Source organism: Halichoeres trimaculatus, unplaced genomic scaffold (assembly GCF_033239565.1).
Source record: "Halichoeres trimaculatus isolate MK-OKI-2021-1 unplaced genomic scaffold, fHalTri1.1 fHalTri1_scaffold_7, whole genome shotgun sequence".
Taxonomy (NCBI): domain Eukaryota; kingdom Metazoa; phylum Chordata; class Actinopteri; order Labriformes; family Labridae; genus Halichoeres; species Halichoeres trimaculatus.
This window is the reverse complement of record NW_027437185.1, coordinates 25,068,270-25,085,134: the sequence shown is the minus strand read 5'-3', so window position 1 is coordinate 25,085,134 and position 16,865 is coordinate 25,068,270. Positions and strand designations below refer to the sequence as shown.

Sequence of the window (16,865 nt, the reverse complement as noted above, 5' to 3'; positions counted from 1 at the left end):
CGCTTCCTGTGTGTTTCAAGCAAAATCAGGGTTTCCATTATCAAACCATAACAAACTCAACCAAATCAGACTACTTGATGGAAATTCATCCTTTGTTTACATGTGTGTGGGCATAACTTCCATGGAGATCCCATCTCCTCTCCAGCTCCTCCTCCATTCATTGTTCACCAACTGCTGTCGGACCATATCCCAGGCTGTTTTTTCCATTGGTGGAACGAAAGAAGTTGGTTGTTCCTTGTTGTTTGGTGATGATTTATATAACCTGAGCAGAGGCAACAATAGCGGAAAAGTTCAAAGACAGGCTTAGAGACAAATTCCACGGTTCTCTTTATCTGGACAGCAATAAACATGTCTGTCTGGCAAGAGATAAGACCAATTCTGGAGTCGACAAGGAAACCTGCAAAAATAAATGGAAACAAGTCTGGAACTGTTGCACCTGACCTGAGGTTAATGTTGGAAAAACTGAGAGGGGATAGTGCAGACGATGTATCCCATCCACCAGCCATCTGTCCCCTAAGCAGGCTCAGGAATTTGTCACTCACCAGGCCACTGAGACCATGAGTTAACACAACAGTGACCTGTCATGTCTGTGGTGTACATTCCACAAATCCAGTAGTTGCATACCTCCTGAGTGCCCAGTGTGCCCACTTGTAGTGGATCGTCATACATTTGGACGCAGCTGGCTGTGCATGGAAGCCCAAGATTTGACTTCGAGAGTTTCGTCAACCTTGGGCTTACAACCCCCTCGCCTTTGACTACTTTCTGCATCTGCAAATTAAAGACAAATAATGAAAGCCAACTCCATTAAAAAGCGAAGTAGTTGGGTTATTTTGATTTATATCAGTTATTACTCTGTTGTCAGTGAGATAAATATAAAGGCGCAGGCAGCTTCCTGGTAACTACACTTTGCAGAGAGACTGGAAACAGGAGGAAGCAGATGGCATGTGATGTGTCTGCTCAAAGTGACATCCTGGAATTTCTGCAGCCTCACTGCGATGACAAGACTTCAGGAAATCAGTGCTTATCACCACAAAAGTACTTGCTCACACCACCTCTGTTAAGCGACACAGACTTTGTTCTTTTATGTAGATGTTTCAGGAGGTTAGCTGAAGAGGCAGAGCTACAAATAAGAGTCTATATTTCAAATTTATGTTTGTAACTGGCATTTCTAAAACATGAGCCTCGCCATTTGGTGTAATGTTTGGTTTCAAAGCATGACAGATTTAAAAACTGTGATTTTTTGCTGCCTGGCTTTCACACTGACGAGACCTAAACAATTATTAATACATCACTGCTATAATAAATCTTCCGTTTTAATACTCTCTTCCCTTCTCTCTCCTCCCTCTCTCAGCTAAGTGGGATTATTCATTTGGCACCTATACAGGGATTTAAAAATAATGCCAGCACAGACCTTTCTTATGGAGATACTTGGAGGATTGGAAAGGTTACCCATGACCAGCTGATTTGCAGACACTTTTAGTGCATTCATGTGCACAAATATAAATATTCGATAATCTATGAATCTACATCTGTATGTTCAGAGTATGGAAACACATCTATCCTGGGTGTTTGGTGTAATCTTGCAGATTCAATGCAGGATTTGCATGTTCTATCTAAGTGCAAATGAAGTTATAATGTTCGTTTTATTTAAATTCAAAAATGCTAGATAGCAATGCATCTTTGATGGAAATCCTAATCCTGTGTCTGAAAGCTGCATCTTGACTTGATTTAAAGAGAAACACTGAATGGCAGTGAGGCGCATAGTAAGATGAGAGATCATTGTAATTTGGCTCATTGTGTTTTAGCTCAAGCAACAAAAATAGATGCTTCTTAGAACCAAAAGTTCCCCTGAAAGCCTCTGCACATGATTCCTATCAAAGGTCCGCAGGGAGAGGAGATAGTGAGCAGTGGCAGAGGAGGAGCAGGGAGAGGAAGAGAGGGAGAGAGTGTGTGTGTGTGTGTGAGAGAGAGGACAGTCATGCATTTACGAGCAGACACCCACACGTAATTTCTCACCAGACACCCACACACACTTTCTCTCATTTGCAGCACACACACACACACACACACACACATCAGAGCACCTGATTTGTAGCCACTCTGTGTTTGGATCTCTCCACACCAAGATGCCGTCCTGTGTCTGGCTCTTGGCTCTGTCTGTGGCAGCACTAACAGGTAGGAAGTTCCTCTTTATTCTTAAGTCTGTGTGAAGACTTTTAAGAGCTGTGATTTAAATCAGTCTTCCTGTTTGTTTTGAAGTCATGACAGCAGCTGTGGAGTGTTTTAAATGTAAAATCAGATGATGTTAGTGTTTGTTTCAATAGCTGCAATCAGTTTGATGGCTTTATGCTGAAATCACTCAGGGAAAAGCAGCATGAGGAATCACCAGCTGCTCCCTCTGCATCTTCTTGGTATTTTTTTTTATGTTGCATACATTTTGACTTGAAATGAGACAGCAGCTCTGTTTCATATGCCTCATTCTCCCCCTGATCATCTCTGAGAATTAGGAGTGTTAACTGGTTGTGTCTTTGAGTGTTTGAAGAGCTGTGTTTAAGTCAGTAATTTCCTATTTGCACAGCTGCTTTGTTTTATTTCAAAACTGTTTGCCCCCTTTTTCTCTGATTGGCCAGAAGTTTTTGTCTTTAATAATCCTGAGCTATAATTTGTATTGATCTGAAATGTGAAACGCATGCTATGCTTCCTTTTTTTAAAATATCTGAACATGTGCTTGCATAGCTCAGGTCTGGTGTAGCTTTCCAATAGTACTGTTTCACTGAGTGCTTGTAATTTCAGGAGACACTGTTGCTGCCGTTTTCTACGAGCAGTCAGAGAGGAACTGCTCCCTGTCCCCACCGGTGAGTGGAAACATGGGATTAAAGCTCTTTGATGTTATCAACAGAGTTCAGTTTTCATTTTTTAAAAACTGAAGTCATATTGCTGACTCTAACGATTTTGCACAGTAATATCCTAAACTTTCATAAGCTGCATGAGTTATATACAAGTAGAGTTAATGATTACTGCCCATGCACTGTGGCTAATGATTACAGAGGGAGATAAAGAAAGGGATGAATCAGCAGTTCTTCAGGTTTTAATTAAATCTCTAGACTTTTAACACTCTGTCTCTCCCCCCCCCTCTCTTTTCTTTCTTTATGTGTGTGTGCGTGTGTGTTTTTTTTCAGTACCTCCCCAGCACAGCAGTAAATACTACTCTCCAGCTGCAGGAGTTACGAGAGCGAATGCATCCCCTGAATATCTCTGCCTACATTATCCCTGGCACGGATGCCCACCTGGTACATCTGCTGTCTATCATACTTAATTTCTTCTGGGTTTAAACCTTGTGTGTGTGTGTGTGTGTGTGTGTGTGTGTGTGTGTGTGTGTGTGTGTGTGTGTGTGTGTGTGTGTGTGTGTGTGTGTGTGTGTGTGTGTGTGTGTGTGTGTGTGTGTGTGTGTGTGCATGTGTGTGCGTGTGTGGCTGTAAAAAAGCCAGAAAGGGATGCTCACCCTCTCTTTTTTTTTTCCCCTCAGAGTGAGTATATCGCTCCGCGTGATGCCAGGATGGCCTTCATGACCGGCTTTACAGGCTCCGCAGGTACAATCCTTTCCTTCCTCCTCATCTCCTTCACTCCCCCTCCTTCTCCTCCTCATCCTCCTCCTACTCCTCCTCCCCATGACTCAACTCCCCACATCTGAGTGCCGCGGTCTTCCAGCTCCTTTTACTTTCATCCCACATCCTCGCTATACAGCCTTCTCCTCTTCGCTCACTTAGTTTCATTGCTTCCACCCGCTGCATCGTTGCACTCTATCATCCATTGGCATTATCCTCTGCTGGGTGACTTCACGATTAAATGATGATGTTGATTCTTTATCCAATTATGATGAATAGATTAATTTGTAATATTCAAAGAAAGAAAGAAGAAGACGAATGATAATTCAGCTGAATGCTGTTTACACCGGACAAAACTTACACCATACAGAAAAGTCAGTACGGGCCACCTTCTTCGTACACCCTGTAACAGCTCCTGCTTTATGTGAGGATGTGCATGTAGAATGATAATGTCAGGCCTGATTACTGTCACCACTTTGTCCTCTGGTCACCCTCCTGTTCCTCTCCACATATACTTTTTTTACTCCCTCCCATCATGCAATGTTCTAATTCAGCCCTGACATTTATAGACATTTGTAATACACTTCTCTGTATCACAGCTGCTCTCCTGCCCCTCCCCAGGAACTGCCATAGTTACCCTGACCAAAGCCACTTTGTGGACAGACAGCCGATACTGGGTCCAGGCTGAGAGACAGCTGGACTGCAACTGGGAGCTGGAAAGAGACGGTAGGGGGTTAACATCGGGACTGCTTGTTTTGACAACACAGGACACATGCATGCCGGAGAAATATTTGTGGATTTGATGGTCATAATGCAAAAATATCCTGACATGCTGCACCCACAATTACAGGATTTACATGATAAAAATAGTCCTCAAACAACAGAGCTAAAAACACTCCATGTTGTGCTTTTGAAAACACTTTGAACACTAAACATGTGATACTGACAGGATGTGGAAATTACTTTTTAGATTTTAAAAATGTTACAATTTCAAAGTAAGAGGGTCTGAAATTTAGCAGCTTCTTTCATGTTTTTGCTGCTTTTAGCTGATGCTCTCTCCTTGGGAGCTGGTTTGCAAAGCAGGAAATAAAAAACTCAACCCACTGTTACTTGAACTACAACTCAGCTACGAAGAATGTGCTGTAACCACAAAAAATTAGCATTAAAGGACACAGTGGGTGTCACAACATAACAGATATTTCTAGATCTCACCCCCTAATAAATGATCTGACACACAACTGCGGTCTGTTGTTTGGGAAAATCTAGATATGTGTCTTTATATCTGGTGTATATGAGTTATCAGTGTCACTTAGTGCAAAATAATCATCTACCTTTAAACTTACATATTTTATCCACTTTTAGTGTAGTTTTTTATCTGTATTTTCTATATGTAATTATTTCAGTATTGGTTAAGTTTCATATATGCCCAATAAAAACACAAAAGCAACAACAGAATTTATGCTACATATTCACAAGTAGTTTCTCTTCTTGCACCGCGGGCTTGTTTTCCTCCAGTTTTCTCATGTAAAACAGCTGTGTGGAGGCACTCTCGCTTTGCCAAGCTATTCCTCCTCCTGACAAGTGCAACATGTCAAGGTGTTGATTACACCACATGATATTCCGAGATGACAGATGTTGCAAGTTTACGAGTAGGTGTGTGGGTTTGGCTTGCTAAGTGCAGAAATGTTCTTTGCAGCATTTCGTTATTACTTAGTTTCATTTCACTGACACACATGTTTAAATTTTTTATCATTATTTTAGTTTTTACTTATCAGCATCATCTGTGTAAGGCTTATGGGAAGGTTTGTTAACTGGTTATGAAACAGACTAGAATTAATACTAATGACTCTAAAAGACTTTAAAATCCAAACAAGACCATCAACAAGCAGAATGAGAAATTAAAAAGTCATTTTTAATGCTGGGATCCACAGGCTGGGTTTCAGTGGTGATAATTCAAGGAAAACAAAGGAAAGGAACAAAGATGATACATTTGACAGTTTGAAGAGAAAAGCATCAGATTTTTGTTAAGAAGCACCAAAAATCAAAGCCAGCAACGACTGCTTTATCCACAGGGGGCACTATAATAAACACAGAATGATATTAATGGAAGAGTACAGTATTGTGTTGTAGTGGTAAGCAATTTCTCCCCACAGTAATAGGTTTCTCTGATTGAACTTTCCAGCAAGCCTTTCTGAGTGGAGTTTGTGTCTCCTCCTTGTTCCTTCACGTATTTCCTCTGGCGAGTGTCGTTGACTTTCGTATAATCTCTATGCACAAATAAGACATGAAGATGTTCAGTCTGTACACAAGGCTGGATTTTGACCTTAGGAGCATGCTCTGGTCCCTGTTTGTCGTCCGTTTGTAGTCTGAGTAGTAGACTGACCAACCATGGTTCAGCAGGCATTGGTGTATGAGGAAAATACTGTCCCTGTGGAGAGCAAAAGCAAGTGAAACACACTGATTTAAAGGCAGGGTCGGGAGTCCTAAAAAACTAGCATGAATTTGAATGTAGCATCTCAGGACTCTGCCTAGCCCCTCCTACCCCTCCCCTTGGAGCTTCTCCAAAGCAGCACCCCCGCTCACATGCATGAGTGCCGCTGATTCGCAACTATGATTGCGAATGACTTAAAGACAGTCTCAGCACATCATTTTGTTTTGCACTACATCGAGTCATGTCTCATTTAGAGGTTAGGAAACACCAAAACGTTAAAACGTAAAGCTAAAAAACAAATAAACAAACGTGACTTTTGTTAGTACTCGCTTTGCTTGTCAGGGTCCATGTGGTGAGAGTTTATTAGACTCTGATCCAGACTACAGCCCAGAGCCAAGTACCTCATTGGGTCAGAGGGGATAGGCCTGAAGTCGAGCAAGAGGGGCAGTAGTTAGAGGCAAGGGAACAGAAAAAGAAAAGAAAAAGAAAAGAAAGCCTCTGTCTTTCTTTTCTTGCTCTGTTTAGCTGGCGGAGCAGTAACCAGTAATCGGGATATGGGTCGTTTCTCCATTCTTCTGCTGAGTGCGAACCTGTACACCGAAAAAAACTCGGGAACACGCACTGAGTCAGGGGCAGTGCGCGCCGGTGAAATGTACGCCCAGGAGGAGGGCAAAACTGCAGGATGGGATTTGATTGGTTTAACAGATTGGATTCTGATCGATGTGATTGGCTAATGTTTTCCTGAATTTTCTTCTGCCGTAGATAGAGGATATTATTCGCTCTCATTTAAGAACACATCAAGTATTGCATGCCATCGGAACATATAGATCATTTTAACTAGTATAAAAAATTGTACCTAATTTAAACTACCAATTATACCTTTAATGTAATCAGATCTATGATTTATTCATCTCTATAAAGTGTCTACAAGTGTAGCTAATAATTTGTTCTAGATTAAAACAAAAAAAAAATTAATTTCAGAGCACAAATGTGCTTAACGCTGCGTCACAAATCCCTCTCATTTTCATTTCTGACTTCCTGGAATGTATCAGAAAAGTTGTCCCAACTGAGTTAAACAAATGAGTATTTTGTGCTCTTTTTCTTCTCCTCTTGAGAACAGACCTGACAAAGCTTGCACTCAAAACATGACATTGATTTTCTGGCAAACTACACTTCTGTGAATTGAAGCTAAATCACAGGAAACCAGGCGTCTTTTTTTTTGGTTCTTAAAAAAATAAAGAAGCAGATGCTTCTCTCTGCTAAAGTGCTCCAGAGTGAATCATCTGATTATCTACTGTGATGTGCTTAAAACAGATGAATGGGTTCTTTCCTGGAAGAATAAATGGACCAAGAAATGGCAGCATTTAAGTTGAAGCCCCAAAGGAAGCACAGAAAAGAAAAGACCTGGCTGGAAGTTGTCTTTTGTAGCCGTTGATTTACACAAGACTCACTGAGAAGATGACATCCGCTGTCAGAGATATGTATTGTTCAGTGGGGGCGGAGCATGAGAGCTGATATGTTCCAAGGTTGACTCTTGTTAACTTGTGTCAACTAGCTTTTTTCTGCAGCTGAGAAGATTATTCTATGACTTTGACTTTTAGCCTTGACAGTTTCCTTTATGAGGTGATGGATATAAACCACTCATTTGCTTGTTTGGTCACCTATTCAAAGCTTCATAGAAAACAAACAAAAAAAACTAGGATGTGATCTTTTATATCTTTATGACCTGGGAGAGTATAAAGTGTTGCTAATTGCCCCTTTAAACTTCTCGTCTTGAAAAAGTCACAGTTAATGTGATTTAGAATCTTCTGATCCACCTTTTGCTTTAAGTCTGTCTCATTTAGTCAGATGTTGGTTTTATTGTCAGTAGGACAAACACTTTGAGTATTCTGATGTTAGAAAAATAAATCAAACTCAGAGTTAAGCAGATTGGATTCATTCTGTCAGAAGCTCTGAAGTCAATAATTATTTGACTTTGCTCTGTCATGTGTGATGTTCTCCAGTGTCCATCATGAGTATAGCGGAGTGGCTCATCGCTGAGGTTCCATCAGGAGGCGAGATCGGCTTTGACCCCTTCCTCTTCTCCCTTCGTAAGTCTCTCCTCTCCATCCCTTCTGTCAGTCTGGGTTAACATCAATAAAACACTTGCTCAAGTAGATGGAAAATTATTGATGCAGCCTGCAGACGCCACACAGACTGTTTGCTTGAGATTGATCTGCTTCTGTGTGTGTAATCATCCGCAATTTCCTCCATTAGAGACACAGGAGAACTACAATATGAATTTGGACTCCAGCAATCGCAGCCTGAAGTCCATCCCTGATAACCTGGTGGACCAAGTGTGGACAACTAGACCGCCCATCCCTCCTGACCACATCACCCGTCTGCCCGACAGAGTCATACGTAGGTTTCCTTAAATGCATCTGTCGCTGTTGTACACACACAGACTGCAGTCTGCTGGTCTGCCTGTTTGGTGCCCTTTAACTCTTTATCAGTGTGCTGATAAATACCTGCAAACATTGTGAGATAGGAGGCTTCACAAACACAGCCATAAACAGGCTGTGTTTGTTCTTATGACAGATCAGATACAGATCATACTTAGACGATGGAAAAGTCTCCTGAAAAGGAAGCTCTATGGACGATCCCAGGCTTTAGTATTATTTATGGTCCTAATGGGGCATATCATAAATCTAATGTTCTTAGTTTCTGTGTATGAGAGTACATGTGACTTCAAGCTGAAAAAGGATGTATTGTACAGTTTTTACAGCCAGTAAAAACAAAACTGCTAAGCACTGTCCACTAACAAAATACCATTAAGAGGTTAATTACACATGATATAGTGAGCAATGATCACAGACAGCAGCTGAATTGAGTTTTGATGAAACCTGTCTGATTTTAGTTGTTGAAGCTAAGAGTAGGACTATTACCGGGCACCTGTTTTTGTTTTGTGTTAGGGTTGGAGTTTTACGAGTTCTGTTCAGTAAGAAAACAACACTAGCTGAGCTAAAAGCTATCAGTCTGAGAGACATTCAAGTATTCAGCGCCACCGTATCAGCAAATGGTTCACACCTGTGCTTACTGCTATCTGTGGGATGGATGATAACGTTTTATTTCTGTGCACTCTTCAGAGAAATACTGCTAAGTCAGCTCAAACAGAGCTTCACAACGATCACTGCCTTGTGTGGCATCATGCATGCATGGACTCATCCTTTTGAACTGGACTTTTTTTTTTGATTTATGGTTATTTTTGCTTTGAGCATAATTAAATAGACTCTTGTCTCTCAGGTAATATCAATAAAAAGATTATTTTTCAACCCATTCCCATAATTTTTCGTGTTCATAGTCCCACCTCATAGTCTTACTTGTGATGATATGATTAACCTTTTTATAGATTAAGTGCACGTCTTCTCAGAAATTTGTTGATCATTTTCTTCCAGACATATCACAGTGAATCTGAGATCACAACTAACCTTTGAAAATCTCAATCCTTTCCTGAGAAGAGAAAATTATCCCAACTCTATGGGCAATATTGTATACGATTTCATGTATTCATCTATTGGTGTAACACAACTCAACTGAGCTTTAGGTGTTTGTTGTCATATGGATGAAAACTAAAGTAAAATGTGTTTGTGTTTGCAGAACGGTCTTGGCAAGTGAAAGTTGAGGACATAAGGACTCAAATGAAGGACAACCCCTATGAACCAACAGCTCTTCTACTTTCAGCTTTAGATGAAACAGCCTGTAAGTGACGCGCAATTTGTTTATAAAGATTTTCATAGTAAAGTCACTAACTGCGATGGGTTAGCGCCAAAAAAAAACTCTACCAGAGTATCATTTTCAATTATATATGTGAAGTATTGCCTTTAAAGGTTGTGGGTGTACAGAAAAAGATGCAATATTACAGTGCCTTAAATTCTTTAATGAAAGCAAGTAGTGGAAAGGTGAAACTGAGCTGTGCTGTATTTTTAGTGCCACAGATTGATGTTTGCACTGGCCATTGTATAGTTTGTGTCTTTGCACAATGAACTGAAACAAAACAACAAAGCACAAATACAACTAAAGCATTCAGAATAAGATTAGCCTGGTTTGAGAGATTGTGACCAAGGCACAAAAGTCAGAGATTTGCATGAGATTGAAATATGAAAAAAAAAATTGTATTAAGGGAAATTGTGTTCATTTTGACATCCAGAGGTATTCAAAAGAGAGAGAGTATAAAATAAACACTTTGCATTTTGTTTCAATCACAGACGGTCAGATTTTGTTTGACTGATTTATTTTTGTGTTTTGTACCAAAGTTTTTCTGTTTTGCTCCTCACAGATTCTCATACCTTATTCAAAAGCATCTTTCTTGTTTATGAAAGCTGAGCTGACTCAAGAGCTGCGGGCCTCGCCAGACTCCTGATTTTAGAATTACTGGGCTTCTCTTTAATGACAAGGACACAGAACAAGTCACATGCTTCAGACACAAACCTGAGATGTAAACAGATTTCTTGGTTTTAGTGTATGAAGCAGAAAGAAAGTACGAGCTGATGCTGATGGTCAGGGGTTGTGTATGCTTTCATTTGCAGGGCTGTTTAATCTGCGTGGCAATGACATCCCATACAACCCCTTCTTCTACTCCTACACTCTGCTCACGATGGATCGTATATGGTGAGTCTGTTTTTCAGGGTTTCAGGTGTTATTGTACAGAGCTCTTTTACAGGCTCTTTCTTTTGTTCCTTTAATGGCAGCTGCAAACACATTCACTTTTCCCACAGTCAACACTGAGATATAAGAGCATACAGCACTCGTACTACTCCTCCATGACCCATATCTTCTACTTTTCCTTTCCCTGCATCAACCTCAGGCTCTTTGTTCACACGGACAGAGTTTCAGAGGAGCTGAGGAAGTACCTGAACACCTCTTGTGAAGGGCCGCTCTGTGTGCAGCTAGAACCCTACGACACTGTCAGAGACATTCTGAAGGAGTACGTGGCTCAGCCTGGTGTCAAAGTGTGGATCGGTACAGAGTACACAAACTACGCGCTGTATGAGCTCATTACACCTGAGGTATGAAGGTATTTGATTAAGGAAAGTTGACAGCACTGTGTGATTTTGCCACTTGTATTATTTTGGTCCTGCAGTGCAACCCTGAAGTCCCTTTAAGTGATAATTAACTTATGGGTTGTTTTCTTGTGTGCAAAGAAAATTATCATATGGGTCCAAAAAATCATCATGTCGTCAAAAGATACTATATCGTCTGCTGTGATATTGATCTTGATTGCCATCGTTTGTCATTAAATGCTCATATTTATCAGCAGTTTACCATTTTCATTGAGTAAAATCAGGGTTTACCCAATGAAAATAAAGGGGGGTGCCCTCTACTGGGCAAACTCAAGGGGTGTGCCCCATGTTGTGTTGATACATAAGCTCTGCAACTCTATCTATGATGGAATAAGTCAGTTAGTTCTTCATGTAATGTGTTTAAGAGAACCTCTGGGTTCAATAATATATGGTGTCCATAAAGTCTCTTTACATTTTAAAAAATGTATTACCAAAGCAAATGAACAGACCAATACATGGAAATTGTCACAAAATGAGGAGTAGATATTGATTTTATTTTTAAAGTAATTAAATAGGAAAACTATTTTTGGAGGAGAACATTGAGAGCGCCTTGCCTTACACAATCAATGTTTTTCTTAGATGCTCTTGTTCATCCACTGTCTCCATAAATTCCTTGTGCCATGCACAAACTGACGGACATGACGGTGGATCTCTGCCGTACTTAGTTTTGTACTTTCGCTGAGTCTGTGTACCCAATTTTATTTCAACAAACCATGGCACACATTGTGCCTTCTCTTGAGCAGTAGACATTTTTTAGGGGTTTATCTACCAGTACCTCTTTCATCAACAGGATACCTGAGATACACAAATACACTATGATTAAAAACTTATATATATATATACTTTGACATAGAATAAATATTATTAAGATATCTCATATATTGTATTGTGATAGTTTTTATTTTTCTTAAATTGAGACTTTATGGACACCCCATACTCCTCTGCTGAAATTGATTTTGGTGTGGAGTGATTTTAGTGCAACCACGCTCGGTAGCTAGATCATAGCTCCATCATCAAACTTGGATGAAAGACTTCTCTAATCCACATTTGGTTAATCAATCCTATCTATGTTCTGGTTTATTTGGAGCTTATTTTGACAAATGTGACTGTAAGAGATCTGATGATCTGTTTCACTCATAATAACACCATGTTAGCTACACAAAGCAAAGAGAAAGTACATAACCAATACACAAACAAGTTATTTTGTGAGCTCAAGAAAACTTTCTTGTGCAATGAGACACATGAAGAGTTCATTTGTAAAAACATATACACACCATTTTGGAAAAAATGTGCTGATGCTTGTGATTTACTTTTTGTATTGCATTGTTTACAAAGCTGAAATCCATTTTGGTGCAATGCCGATATCTCCTGTTGGAAACCGAATCAAAGCTCATGTTTTGTTGCAGAAACCGCTATACGCCACAGCTGTTTCTTTTAAAAACTTTTCTTTTTTAAAACAGAGTTATCTGCTTTTGCAAATGAACTCTTCAAATATATATATATAATCTTAAGACTTTTCATGTTGCTCTCTTCACATACAGTGTGAAAATCTGTCAGTATGGCTGTGCTGTAGCTGTTCTGTGCAGTGAGTCATGACTAGTTGAGTGCGCTTAATATTTTGAACATGCTGTGATCTCAATCCAAGTTCTTACAGCTCTACTAATCGATATATTTATATAAGCAGTGGATCAATAGCTTTTTGTAATGTAAAAACTGTAGCTTCATACTGAAAAATCTGTGTTTTAAACATCTGCTTCAAGTTTTTGAGCATCAAAATGACGAACCACATTGTCACATTTTGTCATATTCCCTGTGTACTTTTCACATTCATACTCATTTTTTATCCATCCTGTTAAAGCAGATTAGATGACTCATTTCGAATTGCAGGGCCGTGCTGTCCATCATGATAAAACACTGATGTTAGTTTTTTGTGTGGGTAGCTCGCAAAAAGTGGTGGAAAAAAAAATGAAGTGAAGCAGGTTTCTCTGAATCTTAAACAAGGCTATTTTTATATTTGCCCTTCAACAAAGTGCAAAGTAGTTATGTTTCCTTATAATGTCAAATATCTTTTTGGAGTAAGAAGCACATGCACTCACAGAAAATGTCATTTTGGAAAAGTCTACTACATGCTTTTTGCCAGCGGGGGAAGAAGAGGACATTACTTCCCCTCAGACTACTTTTTTAAAACTATTACTGTTTTTGAATCATCTAGGAAAAACTTCTGACGAGCTCTTACTCTCCTGTGCTGACGACCAAAGCTGTAAAAGATGAAACTGAGCAGCGGATCTTAAGGGATGCTCATGTATGTATATAACATGCACACATGAAGAAAGAACACACTTGTTGTCTTGCATAGAGCTGTGTATTGTAGTCCAGGTATGAGCACAAACTACTGATGTGAGACCATCATGATTCCAGGAATTCATTTATCAGTCCTCACTGCCAGACTGGGGACTCAACACCTCAGTGAACACACACGCTGATCCATTTATTACCCTGTTCACACACACATCTGAACAGCATCTCTGTATTAAAATGTAAAATGCAAGCCCATTGTTGTGATCGATGCAGAGACTTTCCGGGTCACTGTGTCTTTATGGCTGTGTGCAGGTGAGGGATGCAGTTGCAGTCATCCAGCTCCTGATGTGGCTGGAGAAGGCGGTGCCCCAGGGGAAGGAGACGGAGCTCACAGCTGCGGAATACGTCAATGAGTGTCGCAGGTGAGGGCTCACAGAAGAGAAACAAGATGTAAGATTTGGTGAACAGGAATTACAACCGAGCCAGGAAATGATTCAGGCCCATGAAGAAACCAAAATTAAGAAATGTTCCTGAAAGGGTTGAAGGAAGTGGGTTATTGTAGACAACCCAGCTGAAAGTTGCTTTTATAACTCAAAAACATGATTACAGGAAACAGAAGGACAACAGGGGCCCAAGCTTTGAGACTATCTCTGCAAGTGGACCCAATGCTGCCCTCGCCCATTACAGGTAGGATAACGTTCATATAGATCTTCCTCCTCTTTGTGATCATAATTCACAGGTTTAGTCCCATTTTTTCTGTTCATCTGAGCACACATCTCTCTCTTTCAAATAAGCAACAACAGCCCCCCTGATCTTTTTTCAAAGCACACTTGATGTTTTTGATGAATACAAATTGTCGTGTCTGTCTGACCAATTAAAGCCACTCTGAGAGTTGTCTTTCAAAGGCCTCTTTCTGCGTCACTCTCCCTTTCCACTGTCACATTTATTCATCTCCCCCAGTCTCTTAGTCTGATATCTCTGTCATTATGTTCCTCCTGAGAATACTAAGCTAAAACTAGGAATAAGAGATGTTTATCTACTGCCAGAAACCTCCTTCATATCGTCTCCCATGGGATCATATCCACGCAACCCAAGTTACACAGAGCAGGAGCAGGCATTCAGGGTTAGGAGAGGGAGAGGTTCAGATGGCATTGAGACAAGTCACTGTAGCAGCATAGTTCTGAAGGTCTTATTTTAATGCACAGCTGTTGTGGGATGTTGCAAATGACTTATGTTCACGGACCATGCACAAACACAGTTGCTGGCATAACTCTAAGTCTTTTATATTCAACAAATTTTAATGACATATGAAGAATTGATCCTGATAAGTTTTTAACAGTGTTACAAGACAAATGCAGCTGATTCCTCTGTGCCATGAACTTCTCCTCTTCAGAAGGTATTCACAGGCGGTTGCACTCTGACATTTCACTTTTTCATTTAGACTTTTACCTGTGAGTGTTTTCATCATGTTTTCAGTAGAATTCAGACACTAAAGAGCCGCCCTTTATTGATTTTTCAGTGTTAGAGTTTAAGATGCTGACCATGTACGTGCACTGTCCTCGTCTCATCTCACCACTTATTTCTCACATGCTCTTCACTGGCAATGAACATAAGTGCAAAAATAGAAGTGCTCATGACGCACACAATAAAAATGTTGGAAAGTCCCAGGGAGTACACCCATCACTATCATTCTTTATACTTGAAACTGTCCACTGACTTTGTTGTTATGGTAGTCTTTCTCCAAACTCTGAGTGTGTTTACACAAAACAGTATTTTTATCTGAAGCATCACTTGTGTCCATATGCGTTCCTCCTATAGTGGTTTCAGCAGATTCTTTTGCCATAGCTGCTCCTCCATTGTGTTTGGAAACTAATAATAATTTTGATTGCAACATTGGTTTTATGACCTCTGTTTTGGCATCATTTTTGCTCTGTTTTTATTGTATTTCATTAATAATCTTGTTCCATTTGAATTCAATTTATTTCATTCCATTTTTGTTCATTTAATTCTATTTTAATTTATCATATTTTCATTTTATTAGGGTCCTCACACGGAGGGAGAGGACACTGTTGTTTTTTCATTTAAACTCCCTTCTGGCTTAATTTATTTTAATTCAATTAATATATTGGGGTTTTTTATTGTAATTAACTTTATTTCATCTTATTTTAATCCAGCTATTTAATCTTTGTTCATTTTATTTTAGTTCAAATCATTTTAATTTATTTCATGTTATTTTGATTTAAAGGGGCTGTGAGGAGTTTGAAATTGAACTTGAAAAAGTCTCCCTTCTAGATATATGCCTGACTGTAATCCACACTTTAAAATTAGATTATTGCCACTAATGTTGCTGGTTACAGGTTATTTCAAATTGCTACTTCTTAGCTTCCAGGTTGGGTCGACCAGAATTGGATTGATTTTTGGCACGTGTAGGTCTCTAAGACAACACCGCACCAGCTGACAAAGTTTTGTAGTGAGAAGAGATAAAACACAGACATCTATGTTTGTCTCTGCTAAAAACAATTTCTATGACTACTTTTGTGGTGATTGTGGACACAGGAGCCTAACTGTCAGACAGAAAAAGGACAGAAGAGCAGAAGAAAGCCAAACAGGAGAGTGATACAGCCCAAGCTAAAGGCTAATTAGCCTATCAATCAAATCTATCAATAAAATAAAGAGTGAAGTCATGTTAGCTCTGCTTGGTGGATGACTTGCAGGACATAGCTAATACGTTTACTAACGTCACACATTACGGACATGTCTTGGAGCACCGGGCTGCCAGCTGTGCTAAATATTAACAGCTGTTAAACTACTTACAAACTGACAGTGTTTACTTTGTTTCGTAAGCCTACAGAAACATCGGAGCACCGGGCTGCCAATGTCGCTAACATACAGCTGGCTGCTACAATGTTTGCTTAATGTCATGTTTCAAACCGTAGCGCTACGTGACTGTACTGATAAGTTCCTCACCTTGCCACGTTGCATCCAGTGAAAAGTTTTCTTGAAGAAAGTAAATTTGTTTCAATCTGATCTACATTTATTTCCAAAACACACACACACCTCACTAAAAGTAATTTACGACAGTGTGCAGAGACTCCGGGCAGCAAGGTGACAAGGGAGTGCAATTAAAACAGATCCTCCTCATAGCATCTTTAATCATTTTAGCTTAGTTATGTTTATAATTTTGTCCTACTCATTTTATGGCATTCATTATCATTCTGATTTTATCGCACTGACCCGTTTTTTTTTTTTCTCCGAGTATTTTGTACAGCTTCCCATTTTTTGCATTTTTTGACTGCATGAAAAGTGCTATAAGTAAATATGAGTTTTAGATACTTAAACTCAGTTGTCTATTGAAACACAGGGGGATTCATTGGCTGATGACATGTTTCATCAGCACTGAGTGAACTCATTTAACCGGAAACTTAACAGGTG

General features: G+C 39.7%; 1 protein-coding gene across 2 annotated transcripts in view; it reads left to right on the top strand.

Moving 5' to 3' along the window:
- xpnpep2 (X-prolyl aminopeptidase (aminopeptidase P) 2, membrane-bound) overlaps positions 1 to 16,865 on the top strand; it is a 113,541-nt gene that overhangs the window by 93,174 nt on the left and 3,502 nt on the right. The window contains exons 1-13 of one of the 2 annotated variants that reach the window (XM_074674145.1): positions 1,952 to 2,175; positions 2,794 to 2,855; positions 3,180 to 3,290; positions 3,527 to 3,590; positions 4,227 to 4,331; positions 8,040 to 8,126; positions 8,293 to 8,436; positions 9,673 to 9,774; positions 10,602 to 10,683; positions 10,880 to 11,081; positions 13,348 to 13,437; positions 13,746 to 13,855; positions 14,043 to 14,120. In XM_074674145.1, coding sequence (XP_074530246.1) covers positions 2,127 to 2,175; positions 2,794 to 2,855; positions 3,180 to 3,290; positions 3,527 to 3,590; positions 4,227 to 4,331; positions 8,040 to 8,126; positions 8,293 to 8,436; positions 9,673 to 9,774; positions 10,602 to 10,683; positions 10,880 to 11,081; positions 13,348 to 13,437; positions 13,746 to 13,855; positions 14,043 to 14,120 — 1,286 coding nt within the window. In that variant the 5' untranslated portion in view covers positions 1,952 to 2,126. Of the gene's footprint in view, positions 1 to 1,951; positions 2,176 to 2,793; positions 2,856 to 3,179; positions 3,291 to 3,526; positions 3,591 to 4,226; positions 4,332 to 8,039; positions 8,127 to 8,292; positions 8,437 to 9,672; positions 9,775 to 10,601; positions 10,684 to 10,879; positions 11,082 to 13,347; positions 13,438 to 13,745; positions 13,856 to 14,042; positions 14,121 to 16,865 lie in introns of those variants that run through there. The other variant, XM_074674146.1, reaches the window with a different exon arrangement.